We start from the raw sequence: 15,951 nt of genomic DNA on the forward strand, positions 1-15,951 counted from the left end.
AACCATGTTTCTATGTAAATAACATAATAAGCTGAGCCCATGTTCTAAGAACATTCCAATAAATAATTTGTTCAACTATATTCAGTGGAAATTCACCTTTTACGGGCTTGTCAATAAACCGATCCTCCATTTAAAACAGTTTCTATGGTAAAATGTATTTGAATTTTCAATAAGCAACTTTAAAATTGAATTTTTGGAACATAACTCAGAAATGCGGAAGGAACTTACACACTTGCCTTCGTATATGATAATAACAAGTAATGCTTCCTGTTACTTACTGCATTCATTATTTCATTTAACCCTACAATAGCCTCATGTGGGAGATTTCATTATCATTCCCGTGTTACAGGTGAGGAAATCAAAGCACGCAGATCACAAAACTTCCATGAGGTCACCAAGGCTATGAAGGGTAAGGCTCGAAGCCAGACCGTCCAGACCCACCGCCTGCACCCAACCCTTAGGGTGCCACGGGACTTGCACACCTGTGCCACGGGACTTGCACGTAAAAGTGATTAACACGTTTTCATGATGATAAGCCCAGATTAAAGGGAGCGTATTTCAAAGTTTGGCCAAATGAAAAGAAAACTTACCACTGAAAACAACTGCTTCCATACAATTAAATTAAAAGGCAGCCCTGCACCGGTATCTAGGAGTCAGCAAAAGGCTTCTGTAAAGGGCCAGAAAGCAATTCATTTAGGCCCTATGGTCCTGTGGCAACGACTCACCTCGGCCTTCGTAGACTGCAAGCAGGCATTGACAATGACTAGAAGAATGAGTATGCTCTATTTCCATAACACCTTTGGTATAAAATGGGCAGTGGGCAGATTTCATTTGTAGGCGGTAGACCACCTCCCGCAGTCAAGATGCTATTATTAACATAGCTAACAAATCCAAATATATCTGTTAATGCTTAAGAGCAGGGGTTTAGGCATTTAACTATGCAGAGATTTGGTAAAATCTCCTGTGGTAAGTAAGAAATAGCACAGTATTGGTCAGAACCATCCAAGTGTCTTGGAATGATTTTGTTAATTAGCATTGCCTGATGTACTGAATATATGTATTAGTCTATCCTGGTGTGTTGAACTTCCCACTCACCAACGATGCGAAAGGCATTCCCTGCAAAAGTATTGCTGCCTACATATGGGCGCTTTTAACTAATAGTCAAATGAGTGGTATAAATAACAAACAGAAGCTACAGATGCGAAAACTATACCTCTTCTAGCGTTGGGGGTGAAAATCTAAAATGTATGCAACAACAGCAGCAAAGACCCTACCTCTAATGGTCCTCCGCGTCACCAGGCCTTTAGAAGTCACCAAGTGCATCACAGTTAAACCTTCGGGTACTGCAACACAGATTTGCACAGATCTTTGCATATCTAAAACTCTACAGTAATTTCACTAAGAGATCTTTATATAGTTGTACCAAACAAAATTGAATCCTGTAGGAACTTAAGCACATATCACAGTTCTCCGTTCGTAATGAAGTCAACACACATTTGAATCAAATTTCTATTCTGAATTTTTTAAAGCCCTATAAAAAATGGCATCTGGCAAGCTAAAATTGAAACATAAAGAACAACTCAAGAATGTCAGGCTTTTTCAATAGTTGATCTTCACTTCTCGTGTTTCCTTTAGTAAACACAAGAATGCAGAAAACCTGGCAAAATTGCATATTTTTTGCATGAGGCAATCTTTTTAAAACCTTTTAGGTCTGGACTTAACTGTCTGCTTTGCAATTAGGCAGCTCTATCGACAGACTTCTCTGCAGATCAGGACTTTCCCTAGGAACAGCAGACGTTTTAGTCACCACGTGCGTGGCTAAAGCCCGTCAAAGGTACAGCGCCATCGATTGAAACAGAAGAATACTGGTTGCATCTCGATTTTGTGAAATGCCAGGAAAATAATTTAGTGTCATCTCTGCCCTTCCCACAACCTCCGCAAAGGGACAGCAAAGTATAAAACCACGTTTTGGGGGCGCCTGGGTGGCACAGTGGTTAAGCGTCTGCCTTCGGCTCAGGGCGTGATCCCGGCGTTATGGGATCGAGCCCCACATCGGGCTCCTCTGCTGTGAGCCTGCTTCTTCCTCTCCCACTCCCCCTGCTTGTGTTCCCTCTCTCGCTGGCTGTCTCTATCTCTGTCAAATAAATAAATTAAAAATCTTAAAAAAAAAAAACACAAAACCACGTTCTGACACGGTGAAAAGGACCTGAGCACCTAGTGTCAGGTTCCGAATTTCAGATGGATCTTCTCACGCTGGGAATACATCGCATTTTACTGCGGATATGGTCGTCTTACTTAGAGAAGTCCACAGGAACTAATAAAGGATACAAAAATGTAGTCATCCATGTATCTCTTCTTTAGATTCTCCACGATGGCATTCTCTGTGATCTTGGAGAGCAGGACCATGTCATCCACACCGCTGTGCTTAACATTGTGGCTCTGCCAGTGGTAACGGTAGGCACCTTTGCTTCCCTGCGAACAGAGAATGCACAATTATTAGGATGCTTTATTTTCTCCTGGTGTTAAAAATAAAAAAAAATTTTAAAAAGCCACGAAGTTCCCAAATATTCCTTATATCAAATGCTGCAGAATGAGCAGAACAAAGATTTTGTTATCAAAAGACCTGGATTCAGGGGCGCCTGGGTGGCACAGCGGTTAAGCGTCTGCCTTCGGCTCAGGGCGTGATCCCGGCGTTGTGGGATCGAGCCCCACATCAGGCTCCTCCGCTATGAGCCTGCTTCTTCCTCTCCCACTCCCCCTGCTTGTGTTCCCTCTCTCGCTGGCTGTCTCTATCTCTGTCGAATAAATAAATAAAATCTTAAAAAAAAAAAAGACCTGGATTCAAATTCAGCTTTGCCACCTACAAACTAAGAGAAGTGAGGAAAAGTTATATAGGTTCACTGTGTCACTTAAGCTGCTCTTCCCTCATCTGTAAAATGGGAGAAATTAAGACCACTTCATAGAGTTGCTGTAAGGATTAAATAAAATAACATATATAAAGTACCAAAGAGTATCTTGAGTATAACACAATAAATGATCGATGGACGGGCGCCTGGGCGGCTCAGTCGGCTAAGCAACTGCCTTTAGGTCAGGTCATGATCCCAGGGTCCTGGGATCGAGTCCCACATTGGGCTCCCTGTTCAGCGGGGAGCCTGCTTCTCCCTCTGCCCCTCACCCCACTCCTGCTCTCTTTCTCTCATGCTCTCTCTCAAATAAATAAAACCTTTTAAAAAAATGATCAATGGCCTCCAGTAATTCCTTCAACCTTACTGCTCTGTAATAAGCAGAAACCTTCTGGACTTGTTTTGCAAATTGTATGACAGAACTCAGAAGCAGAAGCAATATGTATCACACAATGGCTAGGTCACATTGGCCTAATTGCTCAAGCCATCTAAATTATTTTCCCTCCATAAACTTATCACTGTCAATGTAATACTGGCCTTCCAGATTCAAAAGATAAGCTACATTTTGATGGCTGATCACTGATATTAACAAGGAAATGGACAAGATAGCCTAAATGTGATTACAGAACATTCTGTGGCCGGGACGACCTCATCCAGCCCCACGGCCTCCTTGGAGACATGAAGCTGTAGACCTTGTCTGCTCCCTGGATTTACGACCTAACACCAGAAACGGCTCTGACCACCCTGTGGCCTGCAGGACCTCTTCCACCTGGCACTTCTGCACTGGGATCCCTGTATGTTCAGCTATGTGCCAAGTCCTGGAGTTAGAGGCGGCTGGGAGCACCATGGTGGCTGCACTCGGGGAGCTCATGTCCACTGACGGACACCTAGATATTGACGGAAGTAGTAACTCATGCTTCAGCAACAGTTAATACGTAAACACGTGTCAAATGGGTGTTTCGGAGTGCAGAAGACTTCTTTGTCCTAGGAAAGACAGAACCAACTTCCTGGAGAAAGTGCCATTTGAAGTGGATCTAAAATATTTTTCATTTGCCGGAAAAGACGAGACAAGGAGGGATAGTCGTTGTAATCTACACTCACTAGGGCAACAATCTAATACATGTGAGATAATGGCAAACGATACATGATAAGATCCTCCCTTCCCTTCACACCCTTCATGCATCTTACTGGAGAGGTCGCCTGCTACACGAGTGTGCTAGCCGTCGACCTGAGTGAGACTCAGCTCCTGCCCCCTTCCTGGGAGCTCACTGCTTTGGGGAGTTTAGATAAAGGAGAGAAACATTTCTGAATAAGGGTGTCTAGAAAGGCCACGTGCTCAGACTACAAAGATAGGATGAGAAAGAGTCATAAGGAGGTTCTTCAAGAGAAAGGGAAGGTGGAAGGAAACAAGATAAATACTATTTTAAATTTCACTTGTAAAAATTGCTGAATGTCTTCTCTGTAGGAGACGTGGGTCCTTTATAAGAGCAATTCTAAGGGGCTCTGGGAAAAGCAGTTTTTAAAAACCAGCCAGGAAACCAGTGCCATGGGCTGACGCTCCAGAGAAGGGCTCTGGAAGGCTTGCTACCCATGCTGCCTTGCACAGGGACTCTTTATATATTTGGCTTCTGCAGAACCACATGCAGCATCACTTCCACAAAACTACCCCTGACCTCACCACACCTTCTTCCTCTTGTGGCAAAGCAGAAAAAGAGAAAAAGCACTGGCTACAAGCATGACTCACTCGATCTCAATCAAATGTCCACAGTCTACTGCCAACCAGATAAAGATTCCTGGCAACTCCTCCCCTCCTCTGCCTTCCCTTCTTTTCTTGATTATTCTCTGGGCACTCACAAAAATTATTCTGCATAGAAAACTAAGGCCACAGAGTAACTAACCAGTAGGTATGTTTGGTTGTTTTTAATCCCGAAAAATATCCACCTTCTTAAGAGGCCAAAAATGTTATTTTCTCTTTGAAAAACGTAAGCACGGTTTAATAAAACAGAAGGGTATTAACAAGCTGTTATTTACCTTCCGTGAAGGACAAGAAATGGAGGAGCTCTGTGTCACAGTGTACGTGTTGGTACTGATCCACAGGAACTGCCTTCTCAAGGTAACCCAAGTTGGGGTTGGTATCCAGTCCAACTGTCTTCTCTGTCTCACTGCAGAGTGATCTATTACCGGCTGTCCCATTTCGGAGGCACTGTCCTCCTTCTAATGGCAGCGATTCCTCATTAAAACAGGGCTCCTTGTGGATTTCACTGACTCTCAGGGTCTCAAATACCCCTCGACACCAGAGTCCCACATGTGGGTCTCCAGACCTCTATCCATAAGAGGATAGGAACCAATAGTGACACCGAGCAGTTACTATAAGCAAAGCAATCAGCCATTTGACTTGCGGCGGCTGCTCCTTTTACTATTGCAATCAACTCAATGAGAGAGGGGTTAAGATTCCCACGCTACGTAGAAGGAAACAGACTTCCCAATCAGTAAGCAGCAAATGCAAGATGTGAACCCAAGTCTCTATGATTACAAATTCATTCAAACATCATAGTTTCTTCACACTGTCTCCCTGGCGACTTTACTGGATATTTCCACCTGTTAAGTTTAAGATGGCCACAGAATGATAGACTGTCTCCCAAACCCAATACATCATTACAGAGACCTATAATCTTAGTTAATGACCACTTTCTCCTAGCATCAAAGACTAAAACACGGGAGTTATTTTTTATTTGACGCATTTCCTATATCCAGCTGGTCACATGTATCTTTTCCCTCCTTCACCTCTCTGCCCCTCCTTCCCCGAGGAAATAATATATGGGAACTCATTCAACCTTCACAATCATTCCCCATACTGTATATGATTATCTCTATTTTACTAATGAAAAAAACTGTTAATGGTCCAAGGTCTTCTAATTGTAACTTCTCTGTCTTTAATGACCCCCACCTTACTATTCCTTTCTCCTTCCTCTTCCCTCATATCACCCCCCCTCTAAAAAACAATTCAGATGAGGTAAAGGGAGGGAGGGAAAGTAGCTAGAAAGGGTGGGAATAATCAGAGTCTTTGGGGGAAAACTGACCTGCTTGGATTATCAAGGACAAGATCAGAATCCACCCCGTAGGTAAATGAAAGCTAGGCCAGGGCTAGGCTGGGCCATTCTAGCACAGGGTGAGAACTTTGTCAGGGAAGCTAGGAACCGAACACAGATGCGCAGGCTCTCATCCTTTCTTGAAAGTTCCCCACAGTGAAACAGAAAGCTGTTTTCTGTTTTTCTATAGGGGACAATCGAGTTTGATCATAGCATGACTTTTCTAGAGGTCTTCCGTGGAACACAGCTGCGGACAGCCTGCAAGTGGGAACACAGTGGGAAATGGTTATCATTTTACAATCCTACACAATGTTCCCAGAAGCAGAGGCTGGACGTGACCTTCAGACCACAAACTACTGTGCTACGACAGCAAGAATATGAACTGTATTTCTGACAAATAACTTTCACCCCTTTGCTTCTTCCTGCCCCTCCTGACTGAGAGGGTGGTGGCAGGACTGGCTGCCATGTGTGCTGGGACGAGGAAGGACAGTGACAGGGACTTCCCCATCTGTGTGAGAAGAGCCATGTTCTTCAGCTGGCAAAGGCCTGGCTTACCAGGCTATCCCCTCTTAACAAGAGTCAGCTTCCTTCTCTTCTGTGGGCTTCTTCTTGGGTAGGTAGCTCAACTTTTGTTTCCACACTAAAAATAGGAACATTTTAAACAAGTAGGGGTACTCAGTAATTACACGTTCAAAAGTCCTTAAAGAGCACGGCCTCACTGCACAAAGGAAGGAATATAGCTGCTGATGTGCGAACTAGGAAATAAAAATGATCATAAAAAGCACAATAATGATGATGATAAATGTTATTCTTAGCCCTGACAGTTTCTACAAATTATGAGGGAGGGAGCTATTTCCCATTAATAAGGATTGAATGCAGACTTTCTTGGGTCCATATTTGGCTTCTTCTTTTTTTCTTTTTTTAAGATTTTATTTATTTATTTATTTATTTATTTATTTATTTATTTGAGAGCGCGCGTGCACACGAGCATGGGGGGTGGGGGAAGACCTCAAGCAGACTCCAGCTGAGCGAGCAGCCTGACACAGGGCTCGATCCCACGACCCTGAGATCACAACCTGAGCCCAAGTCAAGAGTCAGTTGCTGAAGCCACTGAGCCACCGCCGCGCCCCTCCACATGTGGTTTCTAATGATGATTCAGTTTATTAAAAAGCAATCACACACAAGTTCTAGAAAGTGGAGTATACCCATGTCCACATAATGGTCTGGTTTGTTCCTCACATTTATGTGACGGCACCAAGACGCAGGAGTCCCTCACGCCGAGGAAGAAGGCCGCTCGCTGACTCTGATTTTAAAAGGTGGAGTGTCCCTCACTGGTGTGTGTTTACCAGGGTGGGGACCAGGAAGAGCAAAGGTGAGTGAGCACACAACGGTAGGGATTATTCTCCACTGAAACCCTACCTTCCCTCAGCTCTGGGGGAGCCCTGGCCTGCCACAGCCGCGGTGCTGCAGACACTCTCACTAGTGTCTCAGCCAGCGTTTTCCTTCTTTGGTTCATCCAGGAGCGAGGAGGAGACCATATACTGGGTAACTCCAGTCTTCAACACCCTCAGACACCCAGAAAAGGGAGGCTATGAAATGCGGTGTGTAAATACAATAGGCCTAGTGTTGGGCAGGGCCTGGCTGGGAGGGGGTGATCATAAATACCTTACCCTCTTCCAGGAAGAGTATACTGCACAGTATTTTTAGAGAGCATTGTGGAAATAGGTATCAAAATTCTAATCATGCAGACCAATATATAGTTAAATAAAAATAAAAGTCACAGTCTTTGTTCCAGTAATTATTTTTAGGAATGTACCTTAAAATATACCAAGTGTGTATGCCATGATGTATGTACAAGCCTGCTCACTGTTGCAAAGTTTGTGTTGGGGAAAACTGGACACATGACTTGGGGCCGGATGAGAGTATGGCAGACCCTACAAAGAAGTCCCGGCAGTCGTTAAAAGGAATCTGTTTATGCTGACAGAGAAACATCTTCAAGACACCCAGTTTCATGAAAACAAAATCAATATGTGGACTGAAGCATAGAATGACTGCTGTTGTCTAAAGTTCTTAAAAGACATGTGTTTAATTGCTTTCTTGAAAAATACACAAGATTCCATAGGGAAGAAAGCCTGGGGTTTTGGGAGAAGGGTGGCTTCTACTTTCCATTTTAAACTTTTCTGCAGTTTACTTTTTTTTTTTTAACCATATAGGCATGTGTTAGTAAAATAACCAAATAAACAGAAATGTTGAAAAGGATGCCGATACATTCGAGAATTTTCTGGGGGTGATGCTGGGGTGTTGAAAGGGCCCATCCCAAAGCTGGGATCATCATTGTAAGCCTGGTTCTGTGCCCCTTCCAGGTTCGAACAGTGGATTGGGAGATGTTGCCTGGATGACAAGATATCATCATGTCCGGGATGTTTAGCTGGTCCCCGAGCACAACAGGACAGCAGATCTGATTTCCAAAAATCTGGGACTAGAATACTCCCAATGTTTCAAGTGTATCACCCTAAAAAGGCAGATAAACCATATTCTGAGTGTGAACAATGGACAATGGCTAATGCTCTGGCCTGCTGTTGCACGGGGCTTGTTTTTTAATGGGATTTTTCTGTCCTAGTGAGTCATAACAGGAAAGGAACAGAACTCTCTGTTGTACTTTAATCTTTTAATTGACAGTCTAGGATTTCTACCTTTTGAAGTTCTGCTATTTAACTGGAATGAAACACTTCTGTGGCACATGATGGGAGAAAAAAAAAATCAACCATAAATATTTGTTTCCTCTGAGCCCGGCACTGTAAACCCATACTGGGCTTGCAATGTCTTTCAACTTTATGGAATTCAGACCCCCCACTATTTTGGTGATGCGAACATGTATGTTAGAAGCAGGCATGTGTGGGTATGTTGAACTGCAGTGAACGGAGTGCAAAGAAGTGTTTCTGGTAGAGTAGGGGGGTGGGGTGGGGGTGAGGCAGTCTGTAGCCAACAATTCCCTCAATCCTTGGGGTACACAGAACTAACATTTACTGAACCCATAAAGATGTGCTGATGTACTTTACATGATCTCATTTAATTCTCACGGCCCTGCAAGACATGAATATTATAATCCCTCTGTCACTATTTCACAAATGATAAAGTGAGTCCTGGGATTATAATGTACCAAGTTGCCTCTGCTTGGAAAGGCTGGGGAAGGGAAAGTACACTGGGGTTTGCACACACAGTGTGGGCAGCCCTCAAGGAATACAGAAGTGCTCATTAACTATCATTCATGTTAAGTATAGGTGACCTGACCAAAAGTTCCATATTTGTGTAACATTTCCACTAACACAATCTCAGTTAATCCCTGTGACAAAGGGCCAGGGCTGACTTCCTTGTCTTTATTCTTTCTGCTACACCAGAACTCACTTCCAACAGGATCGTCAAGGCCAAGTGTAGATAGATGTTGACTCCAGGATCCCTAGGGCCAGCAGCCTCCTAGCCAGTGTTGGCCCGACTCAATCTTCTGGAAGCAACTAGAGCAGACGTAATTTATCATCTAAACAGGGACACTCTGAGTGCAGAAGGGAGTGTTGTTAATAATAAAGCTGGAACGTGAGGCATGAACCCGGGCTGTCTCGGGTTGCATGGCTCTATCTGGGACCAACTTGATCTCAGAAAAGTCATGAGCAGCTTTCAAGGACAAGCCTTCCCAGCCAGGATCCTGTGCTACTTACCCGCAGGTCTCTCACAGATCACTCCGTCTCTCAGACCTCTGAACGGCCTGCTCAACAGAAAGAGGTTCCTGCCATCACGCGACCCCCCAGGGGCTGCCATGAAGGTCCTGAAGATCGAGTAAGACTGCCAATGGCCCCAACCCCCAATGCCTCTCGGGGTAGAGTTGGTTTTATGCAATGACATAATCAGAGGGCAATGTGTGGACGGTACAAACCAGGCGGGCAACACTGAGTGGGGGGAGGGAAAAAAGTTTGTAAACAAATAATGAGAGATGGTGAAGTGCCCAAATTTTAACTGCATATGTGATATTTTTATATGAAGTGTCTGTGGGAAATATGGTTGTTAAAAGGTTACAGTTGTATTCTACATGTCCTTTCTGTGTGGTTTTATTTTTCTACTGAGCATATATTTATAAAATGTGCACACACATATATACTGTTTTTTTTTCAGTGAAAAAAGATCAGATAAGGGACAGGAAAGTACTCTGTGAAGTGAAATGAAACACACACACAACACTATTTTCCATATTTGTTGTTAATCCGTGTCAGCTCAGGTCTCCAAATCTTATTGCCCATCCCGGGTTGCAGTTATGGTCTTTAAACAGCAAGGGACCCCCAGCAGGAAAAGAAGCAGCCTTTCTTTCACTTAGCCTGAAACGTTGCTCCCAAAGGACCATTTTTCTGTATCAAGGAACAGTGTAAATCGAAGATGTTATAAATGAACAGTTAACACAGTTCATCAATTCCAAGATGCATTTTCTTCATATCCTAATATTCTGTAATTAGGATGTCTTTTTTTTCTTTAAAGCAATCTCTACCCCCAACACGGGGCTCCAATCCACAACCCCAAATCAAGAGTCTCACGCTCCATGGAATGAGCCAGCCAGGCACCCCAAGATGTGTCTTTTATAATCAACATTGTGTTACAGCTTAATTGACAGTGGTTTTCGTTTTCTGGGTTTTGTTTTTTTTTTTTTTAAGCAGAAAAATAAAATAATGTTGGCTCTTACAACCAGTAGTATCTTTGGGCTTGATGAATTATGGCACGTAACAATTAGAAGTGGCCAGGCACCGTTCCGTGCACTTTACAAATATGAAGTCACTGTGTAATAGCAACAAGGATATGAAATGTTACAAAGATTTACATTATTCTGGAAGCATCACACCATGTATCCATGTCACTTCAGGAACTGTGTAGTAGTTTTACTGGTGGGTTGATGGCTGCCCAGTTCTAGAGGCTTCCCTGTGAAAATGTTTGCAGCACCAAGGTAATTTCCTCTCTGATTTCGAGGGGCATGTTCTGATTTGTATCTCTTTCAACCTAAAAGTTCCTTCAGTGTTAAGACCATTTGAAACAGGAACGTCTCCACCTCTCCCCCCTCCCAGATACATCCACCTTGGGGGATGACAGTGAGTTGTGACCTTTATTCACAGACGCTGTCCTCCAGGGTTTCCTAAACCCAGAGTCGTTTTTAACTACTTTGGCAACTTTTTTTTTTTAATATTTTATTTATTTATTTATTTATTTATTTATTTATTTATTTATTTATTTATCAGAGAGAGGGAGAGCAGACAAGGGCACAAGCAGAGGGAATAGCAGGCAGAGGGAGAAACAGGTTCCCCACTGAGCACGGTCCCCAGGACCGTGGGATCATGACCTGAGCTGAAGGCAGAGGCTTAACTGACGGAGCCACCCAGGTGCCCCCTTTCACAACTTTTCCATACGGTTCCTATGCTTCAGCTATTTCTATGAACTGTCCTTTTTAAATTGACTAAATCCGAAACAATCATCTCCATAAAATCACCAGTTTGGTGCGTTAGCTTTATTTCTTCCGTGTGTGTTAAAATAATACTGAAGGCGTTCAATTTGAAATACACACCGTGGGGTTGTCCATCACGCTGTCACCGTCCACCTCGGTGCCATGCTTCATACGTGGGGGCCCACTGCCATTCTCTCCTGGGCTCCCTCTCACTAATTTCAAGTCTAACGGTAGGGTACGTATGTATGGATGCATGTATTTATATTGAAGTTCGGTAGGCTCCACACCCAGCATGGGGCTTGAACTCACAACGCTGAGTCGGACGCTCTATTGACGGAGCCAGGCAGGCGCCCCAAACCGTAGCGAATTTAAATGGCTTCTGTTCTACTTCCCAGCTGTATTGTTCTCTGTTGTGGAAAATCTTGCATGGGAAGACTAGATTCCCTTTTGGATAGTAGGTGAGAGCGTAGGCTTTGTTTTCACAAGCAGAAACTACGCTGTATTCATGTTCCGAATCCTCTGCACTTTCCATCGGGGATTCCAAGACCCCTCCTCTAGTCTTCTCGCCTCAGAAAACCCTCCAAGCCACACGTGGGGCGTTTTAGTGGTCCCGCAGGGTGAGGGCTTGTCTTGAGGCTACGGAGGTAGCTCTCTCTTGGGCTCCTGCAATTTGTTCTTTCTCTCTAGGGGAGCATGATCTAAGAGCTGGGAAGCTGGGAAGCGCTGTTCTTTCTTCTCCCTCTCCGTCTCTGGGAAATCTAGGATGGGGGCTCTCGCCCCTTTGGGAGAATTGTATTCTTCTCACGCAACGGCTAATTCTTATCACATACAGCACTGCTTTGAACGTTTTATACATGATAATTTATTTGCTCCTCTTCACCTTACCAGGCAGGGAAACTGAAGCACAGAGAAGTTAAGTAACTGGTCCAGCTGTTTCAATCCCAGGCCATCAGGCTCTCAAATCTTTGTGTTTAACCATCATACCCACTGCCTCTCATTGTACGGTAAGTGGCTGTTGCAAATGGCAGTCATTCTAAAGTTAAAAGTAATTGTGTTATTGCATGTTTACCATCCACCCTGAATCAGCCTCTTCCATCCGCACAACTTTACGGAGCAGACACTTTCATAATTAGTATGGAGGCTACCTTGTGCAAAGCCCAGCACCAAGGAGCCCACAGGGCAAGCGGCCGGCTCGAACAGGGCCCTGGCTGAGTCAGAGAACGCTCGGTGCCCTGGAATCGGCCTAGGGAGCACATCTGCTCCCTGCCGTGTCCCCATCAGGCAGGGCAGCGCCTGGTACCTGGTTGTGCTCCACCAGTACTAGTCAGGCGGATGAATTCCAGGCCTCTTCAGCTCATCTCAGGGCCAGGTGCACTCACTGTGGCAGCTGTCGGGGGGGAAACGGGGTATCTGGGCCCAGAGTCCGCCCCAAGGAAGAAAGACGTTTCCAAAGCTTTCCTATGGCCGCCAGCTTGGGAGATCAAAGGGAAGAGATGTTGCCCCTGAAGACAAGTCTCCTTCTCTTAATTGTCCACTGTCATCCAGGCAGGTCAGGAAAACAGGCTACTCTCAACCAAAGGATGAGGCCACTCCATGCCACAGCACGGAATCAATCAATTGTATGAAATCCCCCGATCAGAAAAATGCTACTTTTAGTTCTGCCTCTATGCATACATTTTTTTTTTTTTAAGATTTTATCTATCTATTTGACAGAGAGAGACAGCCAGCGAGAGAGGGAACACAAGCAGGGGGAGCGGGAGAGGAAGAAGCAGGCTCATAGCGGAGGAGCCTGATGTGGGGCTTGATCCCATAACGCCGGGATCACGCCCTGAGCCGAAGGCAGACGCTTAACGACTGCGCCACCCAGGCGCCCCTGTACGTATACATTTTAACAGAACAAATGATGGCGCGTCACACAGACGTCAGTCTCCGTCTTTGCCGCTGTGGCTCTGCCAGCTTGACAACATCCTCGAGCACTGACCAGTCCCTTCAGGGGCCTCCCGGTCAACGCTCCTGTTTTCAAGTACAAAGGTTGGGGAGTGGAATTGCTCTTACTAATCCAGCCGTTGATTAGAATCAACAGACTTGAGTTCAAGGACAAACTCTACCTCGGTGACCTTGGGCAAGGTCCGTTTCACGGAATTTTATTCTCCACAGTGAAGGCAATCTATTGGCTACCATATACCTAAATGTAACTTAGGGTTTGGGTACCTCTACCGACAGGACTTTCATTAATAGATAAACCAAGAAAATAAAATCTTATCCGACTAACGTGTCCTAATTTGGAGTTTGAAAATTACAGTCAGTGAGGCAATGGTAGCTGTTTAGTAAATTTCTTTAACTGAACTGAAACCAAAGTCATAATGCAGGCAGCCCAGCTAGAAATGCCAACACCAATGGTTCTTGTTCCGATTATTCATGGAACTGGAAATAACAGGGAGGTAATCGAACAACTTCTTGACACATAAAATGAACTATTGCTCTGTACCAAGAAAGAAAAAAAAAAAACCTAATTTAAATGCTATTCTGCGAAAAAATAAATATGCAAAGACTCGCCAACAGACTATAGCGGAGTTGCAATCAACCTGATTAAAAATAGTCTCCCGGGAGTCAGTATCATTTACAGCATCTTTCTATACTGATTGCAAAACATGCATTATTTATGTCATGCCAAATGGTGGAGGTATGACAACCCAAGATAATCAACTGATTGTATGTTTTAATATTATTTGATTCTGCAGGACAATGAACTGTTTGGGCACATCTGAATGAGACAATTCAATTTAAAAATTTTAAAAAAGGTCGACAGAATTCTTTTCTTACCTGGATTTTTTTTTTAAGCCCATGCAGAAACACCAAAAGGGAATAAAGAGTAGGATTTTAAGTGGAGGTACAACAGGGAAGGTGTTGATCTGTCATTTCCTACTTAGGGGTGCTACTTCAGGATGTGCTAAGAGAAGGATCGGGAATGTGATCGGGGGTGTCCCAAGACACGGGCAGCCTTCGTCATGGATTAGCCATGGGAATACCGAGTCTAGAAGCAGAGCTCAGGGAGGAGGGGCATCCCCTGAGCACACAGTCAGTAGCCAACACTGAACAAGAAAGTACAGAGGTGAGAAATGCCTTCCACACCCCCTCCTCTATTTGGCATGGGCACATCCTGGCCTTTGCTTGCTTGATCCAGCCTGACCTGGAGCACCCAGATGCCCTGTTCCTCTAGGAGCAAAATGTAGCCATAAGGCTTTGGGTCTAGGGGCTTCTTTGGGTGTAAACAGGCATGTTTACCAGATTCAGAGAGATCTGGGGCTACTAAGAGACAAACTGCTAGGAGAGGACGGTTCTGTGGGCACATCTCAGGGGGGAAAGCCACCAGAGCAGCCACGAATCATCAACACTGCTGATCAGTGTCACCAAGAACAGAGAAGGCTCAGAACAGCTCCGGGCGCGAAGATAAAACACGCGGTCCACCCTCTCACTCCTTTTCATCACGTGGCAGAGGACACAGAGCCCACCCTGCCATTTCTTCTCAGGACCCACACCTTGGACTGCCGGAAAGGGCAAGTGCGGCTGGGCTGAAGGAATTCAGAAGGGCGTGGGGAGAATCCTGTGTACACCTGATAATGCCATTCAAAGCCCCAGGGAGGACAGCAAAGCAGGCGTGGTCTCCTCCTGACCTGCCCTGTTCTCGGCTTATCTCTCAGAAGCCACACCCGGAACGGACCGCACTGGGCCAGCACCAGGGCGTGGGTGTCTGCACGGCAAGGAGGAGCAGAGACAGATCTCCTCCTGTATTACGTATCCCTTGCCTACAGAACTTCCAAGGGGCTTACCCCCCATCTGCTGCGACCCCCCCTCCCCAGTTCAATAAGCAAGTTACGGGGATGAATTTGCAATCAAACCAATTTGGGAGATGAGCACAGTTTCACTCTGTGCTTATCCAGGGCCCCCGTTACTGCGTCCTTCTAGGTTTGGGGGAGGCCGCCCACAGGTAGACTTTGTCTTCCTCTGACCAGCTTAAATCCTGACTAAAGTCTCCACTGTAAACCAATACAGATTTTGAAAACTATAGAAACTGGGAAGGGAGGTAAAGAAAAGCAGATGAAGAGAGAAAACCCTCTCTCTCTGAGGGGAAGAGATTCTAACTGAATAGAGATCTTAGTACCCCTAAGACTAAAAAGATTTTTAAGGAAGTTAAGTGCTTCAAGCCTATTTAGTAAACACAGCATGGCAGGGATTCCAAGCTCTAAGCCTCAGTTTCTTTTTCTGTAAAATGGGGGTAATAACAGTATCTACCACTCAGGGCTTTTGTGGGAATTAATGAAGGTCACGCATGGAGAGTTCATTTTACACGGTCTGGCCCACCATAAGTGCGAACTTGTCCATAACAGTAAGTTGTCAATAACAGCAAGCGAACTGGGGACACTGGGAGCCAGGAATCATGCTCTGATTGGATATTTGATGTTTCAAGACAGAACTGGGACACCGT

At 44.8% G+C, this 15,951-nt stretch overlaps 1 protein-coding gene across 1 annotated transcript in view; it reads right to left on the bottom strand.

Moving 5' to 3' along the window:
* MYO1E (myosin IE) overlaps positions 1 to 15,951 on the bottom strand; it is a gene marked incomplete at its 5' end in the record, with an annotated part of 187,763 nt that overhangs the window by 107,755 nt on the left and 64,057 nt on the right. Inside the window, one exon of the mRNA XM_087859163.1 lies at positions 2,329 to 2,472. Within this exon, the coding sequence (XP_087715289.1) occupies positions 2,329 to 2,472 (144 nt within the window). The remainder of the gene's footprint in view (positions 1 to 2,328; positions 2,473 to 15,951) is intronic.

The sequence above is a fragment of the Ursus americanus genome, chromosome 36 (genome assembly GCF_024610735.1).
Source record: "Ursus americanus isolate L20-20 chromosome 36, mUrsAme1.1.p, whole genome shotgun sequence".
Lineage (NCBI taxonomy): Eukaryota > Metazoa > Chordata > Mammalia > Carnivora > Ursidae > Ursus > Ursus americanus.